Consider the following 23782-nt stretch of genomic DNA (forward strand, 5'->3'; position numbering starts at 1 on the left):
GCTGGTGCAGTGTGGTGCATGGCTGAGAGAGCAGCGATGCTGGGTTGTGAATAATGCAGCATGAAGTGATCAAGCAAGGTTTGCTGAGTGTGGTCAGTCCACATGAACTAATGTACAGCCTTCCTGGTGGGCTGGCATATACAGTGCATAAAGCAGATATAACTATGTCTCTGAGTGATGTTTAGAGGCATTAGTGAAGATTTAGGAGAAGTATTGGACAGTTACTCAGAGAGGGAGAAGATGATGTTTGCCACCTCAAGCGACTGTTTCTTTTTCCTGCTCCTGAATATTACTATTACAATTCATTGTAATCAACCTTTATTTACGGATATGGATACTTGCATGCATGTACTGTGCTGGTTGCATAAGATTTTCCTATGAATTCAGACTTATCTCTCAGTGTAGGGTTAGTGGTACCACATGCATGCATTGGAAAGCCTTTTGTTTGGATTGCTAAACCTGCAAATCTATTCTGAATCCAATTGTAGTTCAACGAAAGGTCACCTTGTTACAATTCATTTAAGATTTGCTTTGTTTTATTAGCCTTTACTTGCTTGAGAATTGCATCAAAGAGACAAAGGCATTTGTTGATCCCTGTAGGGATTCAGTCGTCACATAGCAGGCAGGATGTCCAGGCTGGATATAACCTGTTTTGATTGGTGCTACAGTCTTAATGTCAAACAGCCACCATCTTCGATTTTAACATGTGCCATAGAAGTACTATGGACTAGTAATAGAACATACCAGCAAACATAATACACTCAAAACATGAGAGATCTTCTCTTGTTCAATGACTGTTCTTTGAGCTTTTCATTAGATAAACACAATAGACTAACAAAGAAAACATTATGCAGCTGTAAATGTAGTCAGAAATAAAATCAGATCAAAACATCAAAATAATATCAGGGTACTAGCAAAGAAAAAAATAAACAACTTTATTCTTTTATGTGTAAAAAGACCATCTCTGCTCTTTGAAAGGCTTCATCTGCTTTTCACCTCATGAAAACAAACTGTCTCTTTGTCTCTTAGTGGCCAAGAGACAAAGATTTATTGAGCCTTAATTTGGGCACGACAGTTTTCCACAATCACTTTATATGATTATTGAAAAAAACTGTAGGAAAAAATAAGAAAGGTAGCTCTGCTTTGTTTAGAATCATTTATTAGCACTATAAAACAAGACGGCGGTAATGGCCATAAAACAGCAATAAGTAATAATAATGTACTGGAGAATCAGCAGGGCTTGTCTCTGCCATACACCAGCCTGTGCTTGTATATCATACTTTTTATGGTCCACAGCAGTTTTATGACAACTGTACACACTTAAACATACAAGTACTGTGTGTACCTGTATGGTACATACAAGTACTCTGTGTACTTGTACGGTACAGTATATGTGTGTGCGTGTTTACACCTTTTTGTGGGGAGTGCGGGCATGCCTCTGTGCATGCCTCACATACTGTATGTGAGTGGGGTGTGTGTGTGTGTGTGTGTGTGTGTGTGTGCAGTCAAGTCTACAAAACAGTTATTTAGTGAGAATCCATCGTAGCATTTCTGGTCTCAGTAGGATTTATTGATCGTGTCCCACACACTCCAGCTCCCCAACATACACTCTGATGGCCAGAAAAACCTGCTGGCTCCCATTTTTCCTCATGAGTAAATTTAATTCAATCTCCTCACTCTTCTTGTATGTGAATGTGTTTGTGTCATTACTACGCCGTGTTGGACGTGGGCGCATATGCTTGCAAAAAGAAGTATTTATAAATTCTATCTGCTACCGGGCATGCATCTGCAAATGTGCTTTTTTATATATCTCCATTGAAATAACAGTGTTTGTACTAGGGTTTGTGTGTTTGCATCCACGAATGTGAGTGTTTGCCCATGTCTGTGTGTGTATATGGATGTGTTTCACAGTGTGTTATAGTAGTTCCAGTTTAGTTACAGCTTTACACATGATGAAAGGCCTCTAAACGATATCACAGCCTATCAGACTGAATCTATTTTCCTTTAATTTGAGCAACACCTTGAAACAAACTGTGTGTTTGGGAAAAGAGACTCATGAGGTTATTATTTATTGAAAAAGGGACACATTACTATTTATATTCTTCTTTCTGGGAACATATTGAGGGAAGTGGAAATCTAATTATCTGAAATCCGTGCCTATACTGCAAGCTGAAGCAATTATGTTTCATTCCTCATAGTAAATAGTTTTTTCTGTCCTAGGTCAGTTATATAAAAAGCCAATTAAGCTGTAAGGGCAAAATAGCTACTCTGGAGTCTTTATTCTTTTAGTTTGGTTTGTGTGTGCAGGTTGGAGTGATAACAGAGTTGCACGATAAACTGCACCTGCCTCACAATGTAAGCCTCAGTCCCTTTTCCACGCAACCAACTGTGGTTTGTTTTACTGTGATTATGCTTACAAAAGGAAATGAGCATGAAACGTACGGTTTCATGAGCGTGTTGTTCATCGCCATATGTTTCTACAGCTAGAAGGAGATAGAAGTTGACACATTATAGCCAGCAGAACATTAACAGATGATGGTAATGTAACCAGGAAAATGTAAATTATAGCAGTGAATGCAGACAAGTCTACCAGGCTTATAGCTAAAGCCACATGGGCTGAATGTACAGTTCCTAAACCTGCAGAATGAGAGGCTAAAATTGACTTTTAGGTGAAAATTGATTCTGAGTAGCAGTGTACGCTGAATCAGGTGCTCTCGTACGGCAGAAAAGACTAGCACAGATAGTCTTCAAACACACTTAACATTTCAATACATCTGTGTCATCATCATTATGTGTGATGTCTACAAACAAATAGTATATAATTGTCTTTGACTGTACTGTCAAGTCACATGATCCAGGCAAACATGATGCCCTGCGAGTCACGAATCCTTACTGTGGCTAAAGCATTTCCACATTCAGTGTATGCAGTGAGTAGTTAATCTTCAGATATTGTCAGCTTTGGAAATTTGTAATTTTAGACACTCATCACGCTTGAAAAAAACCTGTCATACACCCACAGGTGATGTTTTTATTTTCTTTACTTTATTCTCTTAAGAAAGGCATTACCCTCATCAGACAATTTCAGCTTATGATTCAGAATTGACATGTAGAGTTTCTACTTTGCATCATTCACAATGTGAGTCTGAGTAAACCATAATCACAAAACCACACTTTCCTCCTGCAGACCGACACAAGCCAGAAATATTTGAAAGTAAAATCCACACATCTCTATACACACCTACACAATACACATTTCTATGTATAATTGTCCACATTCAATTATTGCCCTACTTATAATGATTCCTCTATTTGTTTCATTCATTAAGCATCACACCAGCTTACATTAGTTTTCTTTGATATTCTGTGCAACGTGTTTTCCTTCACCAATGGCATCTTTTCATTCACTGAATGTTAATTACTCAGTGCTTCACTGAGACATTCATGGTGGACCCTCCCCTCTATTCATGTAGTGAAATGCTAGTTTGAAATCATGCTTCTCTAATGTAACGGCCGTGACCCAGTAGATGAAAGAAATGCTTATCTGTTTAAATAATTCATTAGCAGCGCGGTTCTATTGTCAGATAGACACTGGATCAGCATTGTTTCCCTGTTATAGGCTGCATATATTAGACCACTTGGTCTATGGGGGGGTGATGTCAGGTGGTTTGATTGTATCTCTCACCATTATTCTCAGACTCATCAACTATAATGCAAACTAATCCCTATGAAATGGCATGACAGTGATGTAGCCTGCACACCAAGCAATTCCTAATAGATTTATGATATTTTATGCACAGTGTGCATTAAAACGTGACCACAGCTCTCAGTTAGTTTTCAGTTGTGGATATGTTTGCTTTAATTGAAAGGACCTGGAAATGCTCCCATGCCAGTGATAATGACTTATTGTATAGTAAAGTACTTCATTCATTTGATTAATTATTACTAACCATACCTTCAGTATATCAAAGCAAGCCCAGTTTAATATTTTACTTACTACAGTTTAGACATACAGGATTGTGTTGTTTAACTGGGGTAATAACTTTTGCAATTTAAATCTTCATGAATGTTTTAACACTTTGATTTTAGTTTCAACCTGGTTTTCATTTCGCAAAAGCAAATGTCGAAGAAGGGAAAGCGAGCAGAATTATTGTGAACTCTTTTGCAAACATAATTAGTGTGTGCTCTCCACTCAGTATGATTTGTGGAGACTACGACAAGTGATAACAAGATGAGAAATTGGAGTGACAAAAACAAGTGCTGCTGAGTTTTATTTCACAGCGGTTGGTCGGGCTTACATCCCTGTCTCTTCACCAAATTTTTAAATTTTAATAATGTATAATCCAAAGTCATCACTGTGAGCATCTGAAATCCAATCTGTCTCCTCTTCTTTGAAAATTAAGGCTTAACTTGATCTGAGTGTGTCTCCTAGTGGGTGCACATGTGTTTCAGAATGAGAAGCTATATGTTTATCTGAAAAGGGGATTTTATGTCCTCTTTTACATATCATTTTTATCACAGTGTGCAAGTTTTTTATGTTATCATCTTGTTAATTCCTCATTTGGTTGCAGAGAGCTGCTGGCAGAAAGACACACTAATCCCTATTTTAACTGGATTAGCATTTTTCTGAGGCTGGTAATAGTGGATGTTGCAAGTGGCATCCTTAATTTTAATCCAGTGTGAATCTGCTGTGCCAATAATTTTTAAAAGCCTGTGAAGTGCAGAACAACCTAGTTGTGTTCAGTCAACAGCCAACAGTTAAACACAGACTAATTTGGCCCGACATGTAAAGTAATTCTACATTATGTTTCTATTTTCCAGGACGTTGTCTGGCAAAATGCTCATGTAAGCAGAAGTGCAGATCAGCATGTTTTCCATTCAGAGCTTCATCCCATATAACAGATTCTTTTAAGTTACACACCTTACATGGAAAAATTGCATTATAGGACCTACCTCAGTAAAATGAGTCCAGGCTGAATAGTGATATAAATCCACTACAAAATGCAAGGCCATGAAATCAATATCACTGGTGTACACACAAATATGCATGTAATGTGCAGTGTGCACACATCTATTCGAGTCAATTTTATAGGCATTAACCAGGGCATAGCTCTATCACACACACACACACACACACACACACACGTACGCACGCACACACACACACACACACATACTGTGCATGTGCATTTGTGCCTGTATGTTATGTATATACATCATCTATAAACACCTTGACAGTTCTGTTGTATTTATACCACATGTGCCTGGCAGAAACACTGGCATAATAAATATAATAATATTTGTGATTCGAGTAGATAGCCATTCCAACATGAAGCTCCTTACTCATAATGATACAAGCTGAAAACATGAATACCTCGAGGCCATCATAAGTTTATTTTCAGGTTTAGAGGTGGATTTTGCTTTCACATTTGCCATGTCGTGTCAGAATGTTGTCCACATGCACTGTACAGTATGTGTTTACTATATCAAGATTACTATATCAAACTGCATGTGTGTAGAATACTTTCTCGTACCCTCTGCCTGACTATAACTGAAATCTGTAATGTTTTTAAATTGACACTGCAGCTGGAGACCGGAGGTTCACTGATGTTCATCACCATTTCTTTGGTAAATAATATTTTGTGATGAGGTTGGTCGATTGCATTTTAATTACATGCCAGATAAAACAAGGTCACTTGGTCGATCACTCTCTCTGTCTAGTTTCCATCCTTCTTTCCATCCTTCCTTCCCTCTTTCCTCACTTTTTTGAGGGTAGGGTGGGTGGGTGGGGGGGAGGGGGGCAATTCAAGATGAAGCAGAAAAGCTTAAGGGACATATTTTAATATGATGATGATTATTGTGCAGAATCTTCTAACACTTAATACAGGATTGCATTACAATTGCCTTCAAGCTCGCTCTCTCTCTCTCTCTCTCTCTCTCACTCTCTCTCTCTGTTGCAGTCTTTGCTGAAGGAGAATCTGGCATCTTCTAAGAATCTCATTTGGTATTTGTTTTGTTTAGCTTCCAGGCTTTGAGTCATCGAGGTCCACAGTCAAGGTTTTGGGAAATTAAACCGGAGCACGCTGTTCTTACACACACTGATGTTTTTTTTCCCTTTCTTAAATAAAGAACACGAAGCAATGTCGTAATGTTCTGAAGCAGTGTTTTGGTGAACACGCTTGAGCCTATGAGGACTGATCCAGTTGCTGCTGGTGTCTTCGAGTATTAACAAGTTCAGAAGAAGAATCATGAACCTTTGCTTCCTTAGACTTGTGCCACTGTCATTTATAAGGAGTTACCCTCAAGCCACATTCCTGTGTGTTTGCTATAACTTATAACATTGATTTCTTTGATTTTGACAGAATTCAACAAGACATCTGTCATCGGAAACAAAAGCAGTGTTTGCACCAAAAAAAAAAAAAAAGTTTCAGTTCTTTGTAAATAATGCTGACAGGGAAACAGTTTCTTCTCCCTTGTCAGCATTTATTCCACAGTCTGTCCTTCATTTGCACTTGAAGTTGCTGCAGATCCCCACAACAATATCACAATCTTCTGCCCCTCTAGTACAGGATTTGGCAGTTGTTTGAAAAGCCTTGGATTCCCATCAGCACTTCTGAAAATTGGAGGAAAATTGGTTTGTGTGTGTGTACACTATGTGTGTAAGGCAGGTGGGACACTGTTTTAGGATGATGGATACCAGCTTCGTTCAATAGCTGCAACAAAGAGCAAAAGGAAAATTAACAGGCTGTCAGATGACAGAATTAGCTGACTGCCTTCCAGAAGAGATTCTGTAATGTTGTGGATCATGGTTTGTGGAAATTGCCTGTCCTCTCTCAGATGTACTGAGTTTGCATTGCTTTTTAAACCTGTCAGGCTCTGGTGCAGAACAGCAAGACCACTTGACAACAGATAGATCAGAAGGTTTTGCATAATTATTTCTTGCTTGAAATGTGAGGATCTTTTGCCCACGCAGCCACTCTGAGTCACTGCGTTCACACACAGGGTTGTGTCCTTCTCTAACTATTCAACTGTGTGCACAATTACTGGTGCCTGCTGCTGTACACACATACATCACTGCGTTTGAACTGTCTTAAACATATTAAAATCCACTCAGCCTCTCATCAGTACCTTTCCCTTCGTGGCTGAAGGTACAACAAGAACACAATTGCACGATTGCAAATACATGCCTAGCTTGTCCCTGTGAGCTTGGAGCTAATTGTGTGTAATTTACATTTTGAGTATCTAACTCAATGCAAATTTGCCTCAGGAGCAAAATCAAGAGGTATGTGTGTATTTTTCATAACAAGGGGACCACCAGGATAACAGTCCTGTTCTAGCAGACTCTGAAAGGCTGCAAGTGGCCAGATAATGATCCATTATGGCTCCCGGTGGTATATTTCTACTGTGGGGGTTGGATTACAGTACACTTCAGGTTCTTTATTATTTTCCTACATACAGAGCTGAACTCATTCCTCGTCTCAGATTAGCTCTTGTTCTACTGTAGCTCTCAGTTCTCAGTCTTATTTTCACCGAGAGGAATTCTTTTATCATTTTAAAAAGCTGAATCATTGAGACTCTCCTCCCATCAGAGAAAGAAACAATTATTTTGTTGGCACTCAAGTACTACAGCTCCCATGAGTCTCAGCCAAGGGGACGCTATAAACACTGCATCAGAGCTGTAGTTAATGAAAGCTTAACACAATAATGATTCTTATTACTGGCCACTTTAACTTAGAATATGGGCCCGAAAAAGGGAAGCAAAGTCTAGACAACAACATGTGGAACAGAGGTTATATCTTGACCCTCTATACTACAGTAAGTGTGGTTATCATAATCTGATACACACCAGTGGCACTAAACTTCAGATCCTGACAGATTTACAACCTGAGAGAAGTCCAGTAGGCGACATACAAATGTCACAATTGTTCATATAACATGTATATATTTATGTAGGTACTATATATTTAAATAAATATTATTCTCTACCTGTGTGGGTGGGTGAAGCATCAGTGGTTTGCAGAGAGCAACATGAAGGAGTTTGAACACGAGCATCATAATGTATTCTCTGTTTCTTTCTATTTCTGTCAGGAAGTTTATTGTTCTATGCTGATAGCAGGAGGTGTTGAGCTCTCCAAGAGAAACGAGACCAGAAGAAGGTTATTGTGATTGTTTTTAACACATGAATGACTCAACACATGCTTATAGATGCAGTTATTCACCAGCTGCACGGTACACGTCCAAATACTATACAGTAATACTATGCATCTTTTGCATGATCTGATGCCAAATCATAAACACTCATGCACACATCTGCACAATGGCACCACCACAAATCTCTCCATACGCACAATTACTGCTGTTGTCAATGTATATATGTATATATTGCAGCTGTGAAGGTGTCAAGAGACTGATTGGCTGAAAGTGTGCTCCCTTCTGGTACCACTGGCGGTGTTATCTCACCTTGCTTGCTATGTGGCAGCTTTTATATTACTCTCATACACAGGCTGCTGCATTACTCTGCCTTGATGTAGGTTCTGAGGACTGCCCCCCTCACCACACACACACACACATGCATACACACACAGACACACACACACTCAGAAATGACTTTGACAGATACAAAATAGCCCCACTGCTGAGATTGCTCCTTAGTTCATAGAAACGGTTTTGGTCATAAGCACACACAGGTACAGCCACATACAGGCGCAACATGCAAGCAAGTGCAAATGCATGTGTAGCTGAGCATGTGCGCTCAACATATACACAAATGTATTCATGTATTTATGCATGCATGCACGCATGGCTGAAAAGGCTCATCCACACAACCTCATATGCACATACAGATTTCTTCCTTTTCAAAAAAGACTTTTCAAGAACGATGGCTGTGATTTTTGAGGTGAAGCACTGGGCAAAAGGTAACAGAGGATTGTGCTCTGCAGCATATTGCAGCACACGAGGTAACAAAGAGCATGTGAGGAGAAAAATCTTACCCGGTGTTGTGTAGGTTTGTCAACACAGTGCTGAAGCGCGATTGATGTTTTTTTCCTCTCTCGCTTGGCGAGGGCTGAGGACATCTTCATCACCCTCATTTTTCATCCCTGATTATAATTAAATCTTTATTTCAGTTGGTACATCACTATTCACCTTACATGTATTCAAACCCATTTGCCACAGGAACAAGTGCTCCGTTTGACCTGTGGCTCCCTGGTGCACCATCTTTTTCACTCTTTGGTTCACTTTCTTTCACTCCTCAACTTTCCCTTTGTTTTCTTTTCTTTAAACAATTTTACATCTGACTGACCTGTTTGCGTTGAGATTTTAAGATAATTTTCTGTTTTCTTGATTGAATTTTCTTGATATTTTGAGAGTTGATAACCTCAGCAAATCTGTTTAGGCTTTTTTTAATCAGTCATCACAACTATCTCTCTCTTACCGTAATTACTCAGTCAATTGAATACGGAGCGATAATTAGTCCACACAACATGATAATTATCTACAGATGGCTTGCTTTCCTCTCAAATGAAGTCATTAGCAATGCAGCCATTTTACCAACAGAATAGTTTATGCAACTGTATTGAATGTATATGAATGTGCATGTCAGATTCTCTCCCTCCTAATTATGCCTATACAAACATCGCTTTATAGAATATAATGACTTTGTACCGTCTGTCTCTTCTTCTCTGCATCCCTGTAACATGAGCAGACCTCCAACACGACTCGGCCCAGTTGCTGGTGGTGTACACTCAGCAGAGATGTGTCAAGGAGTTGGAAGAATCTGTAGTTGAAGAAAGAGAGAGAATACAACAAAAAAAACAAACACAACTCAGCAGCTTGAGCTTAAATTTTCCAAGCTGTCCACATTTCCTTACTGTCAGAGGTGAATGTGATAAATAGGTTTTATAGGTAATAATAATAATAATAATAATAATAATAATAATAATAATAATAATAATAGTCATCATCATAATAATAATAACTTTATATAAAACTTTACAGAGCATCTTTCAAAACACTGTTTCAAAGTGCTTTACAGTAAAGACATCATGAGTCTAAAACTAAATATGAAAATATACCAATAACAATGATATATATTTAAGATGGAAATAAACTGAGCTGAGGTGAGAGGCAGGCACAACTCCCTACTCCTACATTTCACGTTAATGTGAAACACAATGAGTTTATCCATCATGAAATGTGCTTGTGTGTAGAATTGCCTACTGTAGCCAGAAGTATGGCAAACGAGGCAACAGGGAGAAAGTAAAGGTGTGTCCATTCACAGCATGAGATGATTTGTGAGTCACAGGGTTGATTGTTACGAGGTGCAGGGAGAATGACACGTGTGATGGAGCTGGATTTGAGCAGCATATTTATAACGTGAAGATGACAAACAGCGAGTAGGAGAGAGAATAACAAAGAAACACTTATGGAGGCAGAGACATCCCAACACACAGCGGAGATAGACGTGATATAAACACTGACAAAAAATGAGGAACAGTGAGGTGGCTGCTAATGTGTTCATGAAGTGGTGTTGCCAGATTTGGGGTGATTACTGTAACGTTGTAACCTACTTTATCTGGAGCTCAGGTGGCCTAAGGCACACAGCCCGGCCTCCTCCTGCATTTGATGGAGAAGTGTGTTAGTTTGTCTCCTGTGACTCATATCCGTTTTTCTGTATCATAAACAGCAATTCAGTTTTCATTTTCAAATCGGCCACTAAAGTGAAACCAATCCCCCTGGAAGGCAGCCACAAAATGATTAAAGGAAAAGTACACCCAGAAATAAAACCACTTACAAGGGCAGCCAAGTTGTCACATATTGCTTGTCTTTATTAGCTCTTGCCAAAATACAGTACCCGGGGCTTTATTCTTGAAGGGTTTAAGCAAGGTCAAACACACATGAGCACCCACTGTGACTACTAAGTGCTTCACATTTACAAATAAAAGAATAAAAGCAAATAAAAAAGAGACAGAGATGACTTTCCTGATCTGTAAAGTAAAGTAAAGTAAACACAGCAACTCTTATCCAACACTCTCACTTGTGAAATATGTGCGGAGCATTAATGAAAAACAAGTCTAGCTGTAGTAATGAACATAAATTGAACAGTCAGTCTTGTAAAATGTCTTAATTGGCGAAAATTTCTGTAATACACAAGCAAAAAAAATAGGCCATTTCTCACCTCAGCATTCAACATTAAAGCCTTCTGCCGTATTTAAGGCATGGACTCACTGCTTCTTGGCCAATTACACCCAACTATCTTGTAAAAAGTAATCTCATTTAACACACAGCCTCAAAGCATTATCTATATTTATACATATATTTCCTCTCTGAATACTGAGCAGCTCCCTCCTCGACTGTAGTGGAGGAGGTAATGGGCGAATCAGTGACAGATAAGTGGTGATGACTGTTGACATGAAGGAGAGAGAGAGAGAGAGAGACAGAGAGTGTGTTTTGGCAGATGAAGAGAGAGGATAATATTGCCACAGTGCTGGGGGCAGTAGAGAAAGTCATTACTGTCCATCATCAGGCAAATGAAGACATGTTTAAGAGGAGATGAATAGTCTCATTGATGGGGAAGGCTTGTTATGGTAGATCTGTTCGCTATGGGGGGAGTTCATATTTCAATAAATATTTGATGGGCGAGGACGGCTGGATTAGTGTGTGTGTGTTTAGTGGTGGTAGGGGCTTGGGTATATATTCTGGCTATAAGCGTTTGCATATCTATGATGAGCCATTTGAAAGAGGTTTTTAAATGAGGGAGAAGATCATTTTCTCACTTCATCTCCCAAGTAGGGAAAGTTTATTTTCTTCTTCTCTGCATCATTCTCTCCGTCTCTTCTATTATCCCCTTCACTGCCATCCATCTCACAATCTGCCTCTCGGAAAGCTGAGTGAGGGGACGTATTGTGTAGGCTCAGCATTACCCAGGCCAACCAAGCTGATCTGAGTTATTTTTATCCTTATTAAATCAATCAACATGGGGAAAAAATTAAATAGTGAGCAAAAGAAATGAGAGCCAGCCCCTTTAAGATTTTCTCTCCGCTGCTCCTTTTCCTCATACAATAAGCAGTGAATTTACATGAGTTTGCAGCTGTACTGACAAGTTACTTTTTTAAAAAAATCTGCTCTTTGAAGTTTGTTTTGGAAGGAGGAACCAGCCCTGTGATTCTCACTGTTTGGTTCATTAATGTGCGGGACAGTTTGTCAGCCCAGACGAACAGACATGAATCCAGTTTTTATTGCCAAAGTTGTGAAACATAACACCACAGTATGTGTTGCGGCCATGTGCAACAACTTTGGCAAGGAAACCTGCTTCGTCACAAACATAACTCTGCAGCAAAAGTGCTCTGTCTAAATGGATTGTTGGTTTTCATATTGCTCATCACAATGTGCAGTTTTTTGACCTGTTAGGTGATCTGTTCTGTACTCTGCTCAAGCTCCAGCCAAGCTTTTCTCTTTAGACCTGAAATAGAGTGCTCCTGGATCATCATCATTCATGGTCGAGGCTGGGAAACAGCGACATCATCATTAATCGCCGGTGGGGGCATCAACTGCCTGACTCAGCACCTCTAGTCTCCATGATCTGAATTCAAAACATTGCCTTGGGTGTAAGCAGGCCTTAACTTTTGGACTTTTAAAAATATCTTCATCTTTTCTTGGGGAAGGGAAGCTGTTTCACAGAGCTTTTATTCATACTTTTTTTTAAACTCCTCATCCATGTTCAGGGTCATTGGGAAGACTGGAGAATACATTTTGAAATTTTGAAAAACTTTGATGAAATATAACAAAACAGATCAGGGTTCTTCAACCCATTTGTATAATATTCAGACATAAGGAGGAAAATCAAAACATGCAAATTCCACATAAAGAAACTGCTATGTCCTGGAAATCAAAGCTAGGGCTCTGATATTGCACGCATGTGAAATAATGCTCAAGCCACCTTGATGCGCTGTTGTTGTTTTTTCAGAGCAGAAGTAACTCCTGTTACTTGTTGTTCAATAACACGTTGTCCAAAATGTTCAATGCTCCCTGTGGATATTTCATAGGTTGCAGAGGATGTAGTGTATCATCCATAATCAATTTTCTGAGGATGGCTTGTTTTTTATGCCCAATTAACTATCCTGATATTGAAGGATTGTGAGGTCACATGTCAATAATGAATACCTTAAGTGGTTTTGACAGGTGAGCAAAAATGAAAGATTGATGACAGCTGTGAATAATGTACTCTTCAATCAATAAACAAGGCTCAGCCTGTAAAATTGATACTTTTAATGGGCCATGCATGTGTTTTTAACACACACTTATTAACCCTTAAAACACGAGAATAAAATTAAAATTCCTTTACTATATAAAAGAGTTAGCAACAGTTTTAAAGCTGAATTCATCTGCACATTTCTATTGTTTTATGTTGTGGGCAGAACCCTACCCACAGGAACTTTCAGTGAGTGACGCAGGGGAAGAGGTGTTAATGTCCACTTCAACAGAATATGTACTGTACCCCACAATGATAAAAACATGTGATCTTTAGTTTTGAGCTGCATTATAAATGTGCTGATAAAAATATACATTTCTGCAGTATGTATCTGTTTTATGAGTCATACTCACCTGAACTGGGACATAAGTGAATCTCACCTGCTTTTATTCGAGGTGTACACAGTGTGAAGCTCAGAGGTATGATAAAGATAGAACATTTAAAAAAAATGATGAGGTGGATTTAATTTGAGATCAATTCTCAGGTTTCTTCTCTAAATAAGGCTCCTGAGCCTGTAGAGAAGTGCTGAGGTAACAAATGATAACCTGTGCCGCCTACCTACTGCCTACAAGCTGATAAACTGGAGCAGCAGTCTTAGCTTTGCACCTGCTCAAAACTCTGAGGTGTCTTGAAAACTGTCCCCTGAAGCATCATTAGTCCACTGTACGCTTTTACAGGAAGCTGACATGACAGCACAATGACACTTCCTCAAGCTTGACATGGGACAATTATTGTCATTTATTATTATTTGTTATTTTCAGCTAAACTGGGTAAAGGGGCAATGACTTGAGCCACTGTAGACACTATAGTCAGCATGTCCTTTATTTAGTGGGTTAATGAGGTTGCAAAGACAGCAGCAGAACAGGCTGATTACTGTATGCATGTTGTATAGCCTACTGTACACACAAGAAAAAGCCCGATTTATAGTAGACAGTGTGCGTGGTGTTAATGACACAGCTAATGAGGCTATCAGCAAGCTAATGAGATGCATTCAATATCTATCGTACACACACACACAAATGCACTTCCTCTCCATCCCTCCATAGGCAAGTTATGTGTTTCTTTCTTTCTTTCACTAATATTCTTTCCTTATGTTTGTGAGGCATTACTTTATTAGATTAGTGTTGTCTGATCACTGTGTTTATTTTTTCTTTCTTTACATTCTCATCGTGTTTCTCACTGCATCATCCTCCTATTGATAACCTGGTGTCTTTCTCCTCCTTGCTGACTGCAAAGTGCCATTAAAGGGCAGATACCCATTTTGCTTCCTTCTAAAAACAGTACATTCGCACACCTGTTTCAGCGTGGTTGGAGGCTGACAGTGTCACAGCATCTACCTGAAGCTCCTGGAAAGTGAAATTCAATTTCCTTTCTTGGAGAGATCAGGCAGAGAGAAGTGCTGTCAAGCTGTCAGGTGATTATATCAGAGCCAAAGCCGCATCCATCCTCTTGTAGAAACGAAAGGCCTGCTTGTTATTCACTTGTCTGTCTTGTTGACGTCATGCTGCATACATACATAATTTTTCATCTACCACGAACTGAAATGTCCATTAAAATAAATCTTTTAATGGGATTCAAGCAGAGTTTGTAATGACTGATTCTTATTCTTTTAATACCGTCTACATGTAACCATGCATAAATCCTGGGTTTTACAGAATCATTGATACTGATCTTCTTTTTGAGGAGGTAGTTGTCCACGGTTGTGTATGAATCATCGGAGCCTTTACTTTATCAGGTTAAATATGTGTGTGTGTAATTTTGCTAATTTTTTTTTTCCTGTTTTTGCAGGAATCTGGGAAAGTCAGGACTCAGAGTATCTTGCTTAGGACTGGGTGAGTAGACTGCACTCTGCTTCATGACCCACATTACATTTCTCCATCAGGCCTTACTGCAAAACAACAGCACAAATCACATGGATGAAACAAATAACACACACTGGTTCTCTTCTGTTCTGTAGCACATGTGTATTTGTTAAACAAGTGTTGCATTAAATCATTTACACGCTTAATTCAGAGATTTGTTAGGAAATGGCAAAGTAAAACAGACATTAAATGTGGACTGGGAAATGGAGTTCCTCCTATTTTCTTATTATACTAACAGATCTGCTGTGGTTCATTCCCCTACATCCTAGTTCAAACAGACACACATACATTAATAGTGTTCTCAATGATAAAATAGACATGTGCGTGTGTGTGTGTGTGTGTGTGTGTGCACATGTGTGGCTGCATCACTGTGGATTGTTGGTAAAAGTTCTTCACTTCTTGTACTAGAGAGTCAAACCCACCCCCAACTCAGCTTCAATATTTAGCATGAGAGTGGGAAGTAGACAGCACACATACTCTCTCTCTCTCTCACACACACACACACACACACACACACTCACACACACACCCCTTAGCCAGCATACCTATTTCTGCCAATGTGAAGAGCTCTCAAACAACAGAGGACTGTGTGTCCAAAGAAAAATAAATATTAGCCAATGTTTCCTGGTTCTTTTACTGAGAGATCTCCTCAACATGACACACAAACGCATTTGGACATAAGCTAATTATACAAACATGCAAGACAATACAGACTGATAATTCAAAAAATAAATTAAAGGGGCTATTTATAAGTTTTCTCTACCTATCAGAAAGTGATGAGGCAGGCTGGGGCTAGCTGGTTAGCGTGATAACTTCAGTAGAAGATGTAATAGGACATGAGTCAACATTGGTGTTGCTCTTGGCAAGTAAAGGAATGAAGTTTGATACGTAACTTGCAACGTTTCTTTTTAAGTCAACAGCTGTTAATGCTAACACTGACTATGTAGCAATAGCAAAACTTAAAAATAGCTCCTTAAAAAAAAAACAGTACCCTCACATTTAGGAACTGAAATGTACATATGACAGGCAGAGAGGATATAGATTTTTTTTATCTTCTTCATTTTGTCTTGTTCTGCCTTGTAAAGGTTTGTAGAAACAAAGCAAAACTGAACAAAAACTTCCAATTAGGTCTTGATTGAGCTTGAAATTTATATATATTATTTACAGTGGATTCAGAAAGTTCAGACCTCTTGGACTGCAAACAAACTAAATTATGCATGATATCCATATTTATACATTTTCATACATGAGTCATGTTCTTGAAATTTCATCACCAACTTGGTTTTTCCTGTCTAATTTCTGGTGGAAAACCCACTGAAACTGTGCATGGCGTTCCAATTATAGTATCTGCACTCTAATATAGTTTATAAATAAGTCATGTACCCTCTCAAGAGTCCACACACACCCCTTAAACCTCACTGAGCTTTTAGAAAAGGAAATTAGAGTGTGTTTAAAGGTGAAACATTGCTCAACATCATTGAAATCAGAATACAGCAAACAAACAACATAACTTTGAGTTGTTTGGGCCAACACATGCAAAAGAGGTATCTCAGTTATCTTAAGCTGTTTTCATATTGATGAGATTTGGTTCTGTGAATACAGAGCATGAAAATCCTGAATAAATGTGTTTCAAGATAAAAGCGCGACCAAAAGTACAACATGTCAAGAGAAGCTGTTAATATTTCAGTATCAGACCTGCAGGATGGTCAGGGTTAGATAATACACCATTCTCACTGTTATCTCTGCTCGGTGGGAGCCCTTCAGGGTGCAGCTCAGCCTCCATCCCGTAAATCGGATCAAAACTTCTGGCGCTCATTGGGACATCAGCTTTTACCCAGCTTAGACTGACTGACTTTGACCAGTGTTTGCCCACAGACGAGGCCTCAGTCATGGTTAAAAGAGTGAGGTTTTTTGTCAGCAGTATTAGAGGAGATGTATCCTGCACAGTTTTTAGCTTTACTTTTGGCACACTCTCGAGTCCTGTTTTAAACTTTTGTTGATTCCTTATAAGCACTCCCAGTTTTAGGCTGCCTCCTGCTCTTTTCACTGACACCTGTGTGCTTCCTTCTAACCGCAACAAATACCAGAGTGGTGTCTAAGTAGTACTTCTGCTGAATAAGCTCATATTGACTCCTCATGAATCCTCATATTGAGCTCTTGCCGGTCTCACATGGAGGAATCTTTCTTATATGGATTTCAACCATTTGAATCATCATGATTTAGTTTTCTCAGTTATATGTTTCAACAGCTTCAGGCTAAACTCACCACATTTAGTGTGAGACAATGTGATTGTTAGGCTTGTGTGATGGGCCTTACTTGAATCCTTTAAGTTGTCCTGCACTCAAAAACATGTTTTTTGCTCATTGTTATTTCATTTGGTACAGAATGATATACAGTATGTGGAGAGTTTAAATAGCTGTTTTCACAAGCACTGGCTGAAATGGGGAAATTTCTCTGTGCTCACCTTAAATCTGAGTTTAGCACCTGTCACATCAGCATCATTTTATGACATCACAACTAGTTTTGAAGCCAATCATGCTTCAGTGCGCAACTTACACAATTTTCATGAAACCTTGAAGAATTTTTACCCAGTTAATTTTTTACAACCATATCACGCAATTATTATTCAAAGCAGAGTGGTTTTATTAGTCCTAAATTTGTCCTGAATTGAGATTTTGAACACTGCTTCATGATGTACAGCAGCAGCATCCAAGAATTATTTTATTCTCATTAATATAATTTAGTGCTACATTGTTCCTGTATGTTCCTGTATATGAGTCGGGCTGGTGTTGGTATGGTTTCATTTAAGCCTTGAAACATGACCTTAGTGCATCAGGATACTGAAAACCTTTTAATTAAAAGTGACAAAGCTTGCTGAATGTGTTGGTGAATAAAAGGGACCATGACGTTGAACCAAAAGGATTTTCCCTGGTGTCAGTGGTAGATTACATCCAAAGCGGCTTTTTGGTGCCATGCAGGACTTCACTTTTTCAGGGTGTAATGTCTGGCTCCCAGGCTGCCTCTGAGCACCGTTGCCCTGGGTGGTTCGTGGTAGACTGAGGGGTCTGACTCAGACTGGCTGAGCTGCATGGTGCAGAAAAGGTCAGCATAATGCCAGCTGCCTGCCACATGCCGTGCCCTGGGCGGACATGATGCTGGCAGGGGAGAGGACGAAGAGAAAGGGCCAAGAGCAGGGATGCTAAACGGTGTTTCACTGTTTAACCTGAAGGAATAACACCAAGATAGTTGAGGATATGGAGTGTGTGTGTGTGTGTGTGTGTGTGTGTGTGTGGCATATGTGCAGGTATTCTGACAGTTCTCCCACAACAAAAATCATCGTAAAAAGCACAGATTCACAATCACACTCCTGACTGACAGTGCAGAGGAATGAAAATGAATAAAACACAACATTCAGTCGAGTTAAACTGTGATTCTGTCATATGTTTCCGTTCTCCGTTGGTTTGTGTGATCCACAGCCAGGAGGAGATGTAACTGTCGCAGGAGTCACACTCTTTAAAGAGCCATTCTGCAGCTGCATGATGATGCCCCCCAGAGAAACACTGTCTCACCAGCACCAGCTTCATTTGCATAATGGTTTAATCAGTTGAAGACCTCTTTTTCATAGAAATAGTTTTCTTTTTTTTTTTCTTTCTCAGAATTCCCACAGCCTGTTCCCACACTTCACACAAGGCAAATCGCAGAATGTCGCCACTAATCCTGAGATTTAGGTCGATTTTCATCAAAACATTAGACACTGTAGCTGTTGTTTATAATAAAAAAAGGAACATTTACGAGATGTGTATCTTTGCTCATTGAATTACAACTGCACTGTAACTCAGGACCATAGACTGATTTTAAAACTTTGAAACTGGCAAACTTGGCTAAAAACCAGGATGTCTTTTACATGAAATATCCAAAAATTATGTAAGAATTAAGGATCAGGTTGACCTTCACAGTGGCTGGGTAACAAATGCTTCACCCTGGAGCTACAGGGAAAGTAATAAATGATTACAATGGCGTTTAAGATTCAGAGCAACACTGGTGAAGAGCACTTGAGCAAAGCAGGAAAAGTGGAACCTTTCTGAATCACTTTAATGTATGCTAAATCACCATATGTAATGGGTAGGGATGCAAAAGCAGATACATTATTTTGTGAAATTTAGCATGTAATCCTTCCTTTTATTTTAATCCTTTCTGTTTTCTTCTATTGTATACTGGAGAACCACTTGATTTTCCATTTACATGATGGATCATATTCAATGAACTGTTTGCATTTAGTTTTCAAAAAGTTGAAAACAATTACTGTACCCTGTGCAGAAAAATTCAGAAATGGACCATCACCATTTACATTTTTCTATTTAACTTAGTCAGTACAGTTTAGTCACACCAGCTGACTGACCATTTATAGGCCTGTATTTGAAGAAATATGCCATTTTTCCTCTTCTCTGGTATCACTGTAACTTGGTTGGTTGGTTTTTGTTGGTTTAAAATTATAAACTGAGTTTGGTTTAGCGGAAGTTCTGTTTCTGTTCAGTCTATTCATCATACTTTTTCATTTCCTATTTGGCTGCAATGATCCACTCATATTAACTGTGTGAAGCTGAAGAGACTATTGATTTAATATTCTGGAGACTGTTTTTACCAAAGCTGCGTCTTTGTGTTGGCTTCATTTGGTGTGTGCTAATGTGGAAGAGTATCTGTGCGGATTAATTAACATTCAGCACTCACTGTCATTATCCCAGAGACAGAGTGCAGGGCGGAGGGAGGGGTGATGAGATGAGAACAGGGAAAATGAAAAGGAAAGATGTGACTCCTGTCCTGCTAGACTCTGTCCCTGCTTCTCCTCTTCCTCCTCTCTGCCATTTTCTCCTCCTTGTGTCCTTGCCTGAACCCCCTTTGTGTCTCAGAGGGAGGCATGTAAGGATGGGAAAAAAATAATAAAAAGTAATAATTTTCATGTTTATTTTTGTGTCTCATCATTTTTATTTTTTATTTTTATTGTTCTGCTCTCACCTTTTGTTATGTCTTCCCTCCCAACTCTTCTCCCCCACCTTTCCTTATGTTTTTCTTTTCTTTCTGCTTCATGTGTCCCTGGGTATTGTTCTCCGAGGTCCCAGCTGCTGGTGTGAGCAGCTTGTTATTGGTTAAAAGAGGCTGAATAGAGGTTTGCTCTGTGCTGAGGCAAGATCAAGAGGGTCACACACCCACACATCCTGTCATATCAGATCAACAAGCTCTAGACAACTGAAAGAAAATATTTTAAAAAAAGCTTTTGTATTTGCAGATGATAATTGTTCATCTGGATTTTTTTTATTATAATGTAAAACAAATATAAATGCTAATTTACCACACAGCAGCCTTGTACAATAACAGAATTATAAAGTAAGTAGTGCTCCCTCTCAAGACGGAGAAGCTTGTCACTTCCTTTTTTTCTTTTTTTTTTACTTCAAAGAGCTAAATTCTAAAAGTCAATTCAATATCTGTTATTTCCATTCGACTGACAATAAAAAAGCTCAATCCACATTCAAGCAGAGCACAATTTAATATCAATTCAAATTACATGCCTCTGAAAATGCCATGTACTGTGTAACAGCGCTCTCTGGTTACAACCTGAAAACCCCCTCACCGGTTAATTGATCTGAATTAATTTTTAAAAAAAATCAGATTATCCTGAGAGAGAGGCGTGGAGTGTGGATTAATTGATATGTGAAGTGATTCGTGAACTCATCATGGCCTCTCAGCACAGGCAGTCTGCTCCTGCAGATAAGTCACCATCCCTTCACTCACTGCAGACAGCTCACTGTGTGACCCCAGGGAGGTCTGCAGTGGCTTTACTGTGCAGGCTCATACAGTCCTAATTGGCTGAGTGTTGGTGTGTGTGTTTGCATGTGCAAACCCAATTTATTTGGCTGACAATACAGAAAATGAAGTCGATGCAGAAGTTCATGATCAGCATTATCTGTCTGAAGCCATAACTTTTTTTTCTCCGTCCTCTCACTCATGCCACATTCTGTCCAGGTCCATATTTCTTCCTGAATGTGTGCTGTGTTGAAGCAGCACAATTGATTGATGAATTCTTGAAATGGCTCTCCCAGAAAATCCTGCAGTGCTGCCGTGTAGAGAGGAAGGCAGTAGGAGGATGCACCTCTGCATGCACTTTTGCAGAGAGCGATGGAGCAGGCCAAGGCAGTCTATCTCCCTCTGCACTTGCTTTACTCCTGTCTGCTTTTTACTCTGTCTTGCACTTTAACCTCATCCTTTTTAAATCTGCAGCTGTGTGGTTCAGCATCCTAATGGCCGTCACATATATTCACAGTACTTGGGGGGTCCGACAATCTTAGTCAGGTCTCACTTTCTCTTTGCGTATCTCTTTTCTCAGTGTCCAGTCCTTTACCCCCAATAAAGCAAAAGTTCAAGTTGCTTGCTCTTTTCACCTTCATAGATACACCCTTCTTCTCTGCAGCTGAAGCAGAAACTCATCTCTAACCTCTATCACATTTACTGTCGACTGATGATATCACAGCAGAGTGCGTTTGTTTCTATCCGTCAAGTTGTGGTGACTGTTGATCATTTTAGAGTAGAACTGTGCAGCATGTGTACACAACAATATCAACGACTGTAAAATCTGATCGGCAAAAACTATATTCAAGCAAATAATCTTCAGTTACTTCAGCAATGTTGTCAAAGAGGTGCGGATTCAATACTGAGGCCACAGCTTGTGATGTTGTTTTCATAAAAATATTACTTTTATACTCTGTTGCACAGTGTTTGTTGTAAGATGTTTGTGCCGTCTTATCCGCCCCCTGTAAGCAGTTCCTTAGCTGAAAGAGTAGACAAAACAGTTACAAGAGGAGACGAATGTGATTGAAGTATAAGTGTTTGAAAGAAATCAATAGAACTTGAAGAGGCAGTACAGGAGACAGGGGCATACAACACAACTGAAAATAGGCACGAAGGGTGTGTGTGTGTGTGTGTGTGTGTGTGTGTGTGTGTGTGTGTGTGTAAATGTGTGTTTGTTTGTTTTTGTGTTTGTGTGTACATATTCTGCAAAAATAAAAGGTGCCACACACACACACACACACACACACACACACACACACACACTTGGAAAACCAAACACACACAGACACACAGAAAATGAGTTTTAAATTGCACTGATCTTTTCAAAAGAAAAAAGAGTGATTACAAAACTTTATGGGACTTTTATTCCCCTGAGGGATTTGAATGTGTTCCCCCACCACAAAACCAATTTGAAATACTCTTATTTAATAACATTTGGGTGTCCTGGTGGTCCAGTCATTTGGACACATAGGTCACTGTGTAACTAAAATGTCCTGGGTTAGATTTCAGCCAGGGACCTTTCCTCACCTGTTTACAGACTGAATTGAAACTGTCAGCCATCAAATAGAGACAAGACTACCCCCACCCCAAGACGACCCCAAAATAAATAAATAAACAAATATTGAATTTTTTCTTCGATCCTTAATTTGTTTAGAAGATGTGTCTAGTAGAAGATGATGCATATACAATTTTCCGTATATAGGCCTAAGCTAAGTCAAACTATAATTTGCCTTTTTGTGTCAAACTGTAGTTTTGCAGGCATAAGCTGTTGAGAGATGTACTGCACCATTTTATTGGAGCTGGAAATAAAAAAGAAACAAACAAAAAAATGTGACTCAGCCTTTCTATCTGCAGGCAGATGAGCTGGACAGTGCTGAAAAAGAGAGTTAGCAGGTCAGTTAAACTGAGACACCAGAGAGAAATATTTCATTTAAATGTGTGCCATCTATCGCACTGCCAGGCACAGGACTCAATTCAAAACTCAAGATCCAGGTAAAAAGGACTCGCACAAAGCTGAAAGAATAAATGACACGTCTTGCCAAATCCACATCACTGTCTCATCCTCCTCTTGCTCGTTATTCTCCTCATTTTCCTTCTCTATTATTTCCTTTCTCCATACGTTCTTCCTTCTACAGTTGGGCTCAGGTCAGTTTTGTCTCGTCTCTTCTGACCTGTCAGGTTAAGTGCTTGATGCGTGTAGATACAGGCAGAAATGTTATCATAAATGGGAAAATATGACAGTAGAAACACTTAGCTGGGAAGAAGACAGTGAAGTGATTTTAACTTTGAATCTAGTCAAACAAGGACCTTTTGATAAGTTGCTGTTTGCTTTATGCAGAGTTAGTGTGGGTTCGCCCATTAACTCAAGCACTTTCAGCTTTAGAAAAAAGCACTGCAAGGTTACCAGATTTACTAATGTTGCATAGCAACATCAAGTGCTACTTCCGGCACTTCTCACCAGCGGCTGCCAGTAAAAGAAAAAGAGCACTTTGTCATTGGCAGGGTCTTAATTCCATCAAACAGAAAACAGCAGTGGTCGGCAACTGGCGGCCCGCAGGCCAAAACTGGCTCAACAGCAAAAATATCTGGCCCACCAGATTATTTTGATAATCTGATTTTTTTTTAATCTTACAACATCGTCCTGAAAGTCTCATATTAAGCTGTAGCTAATGTCGAAATAGAGAATCTCCTCCCTCCTGAAGATGCTCATTATACTTTTCTCCACAGTGAGAGTGAATGACAGATGCAAAGGTGCCACATTAGGAGCAGTGCACAGTGCCTGGTTCTACAATAGCTCTCCGTCATAGCAGTTACAGTTACCCACAGAATCACG

At 39.3% G+C, this 23782-nt stretch overlaps 1 protein-coding gene across 2 annotated transcripts in view; it reads left to right on the forward strand.

Annotated features, from left to right (window-relative positions):
• The window catches only part of kcnab1a (potassium voltage-gated channel subfamily A regulatory beta subunit 1a), a 102612-nt gene that overhangs the window by 55410 nt on the left and 23420 nt on the right, over positions 1 to 23782 (forward strand). For both annotated transcript variants that reach the window (XM_071497379.1, XM_071497380.1), the window contains exon 2: positions 15035 to 15078. In XM_071497379.1, the coding sequence (XP_071353480.1) occupies positions 15035 to 15078 (44 nt within the window). The remainder of the gene's footprint in view (positions 1 to 15034; positions 15079 to 23782) is intronic.

The sequence above is a fragment of the Trachinotus anak genome, unplaced genomic scaffold, assembly GCF_046630095.1.
Source record: "Trachinotus anak isolate AG129_WGS33_773 ecotype Australia unplaced genomic scaffold, CSIRO_AGI_Tana_v1 ptg000014l, whole genome shotgun sequence".
NCBI lineage: Eukaryota > Metazoa > Chordata > Actinopteri > Carangiformes > Carangidae > Trachinotus > Trachinotus anak.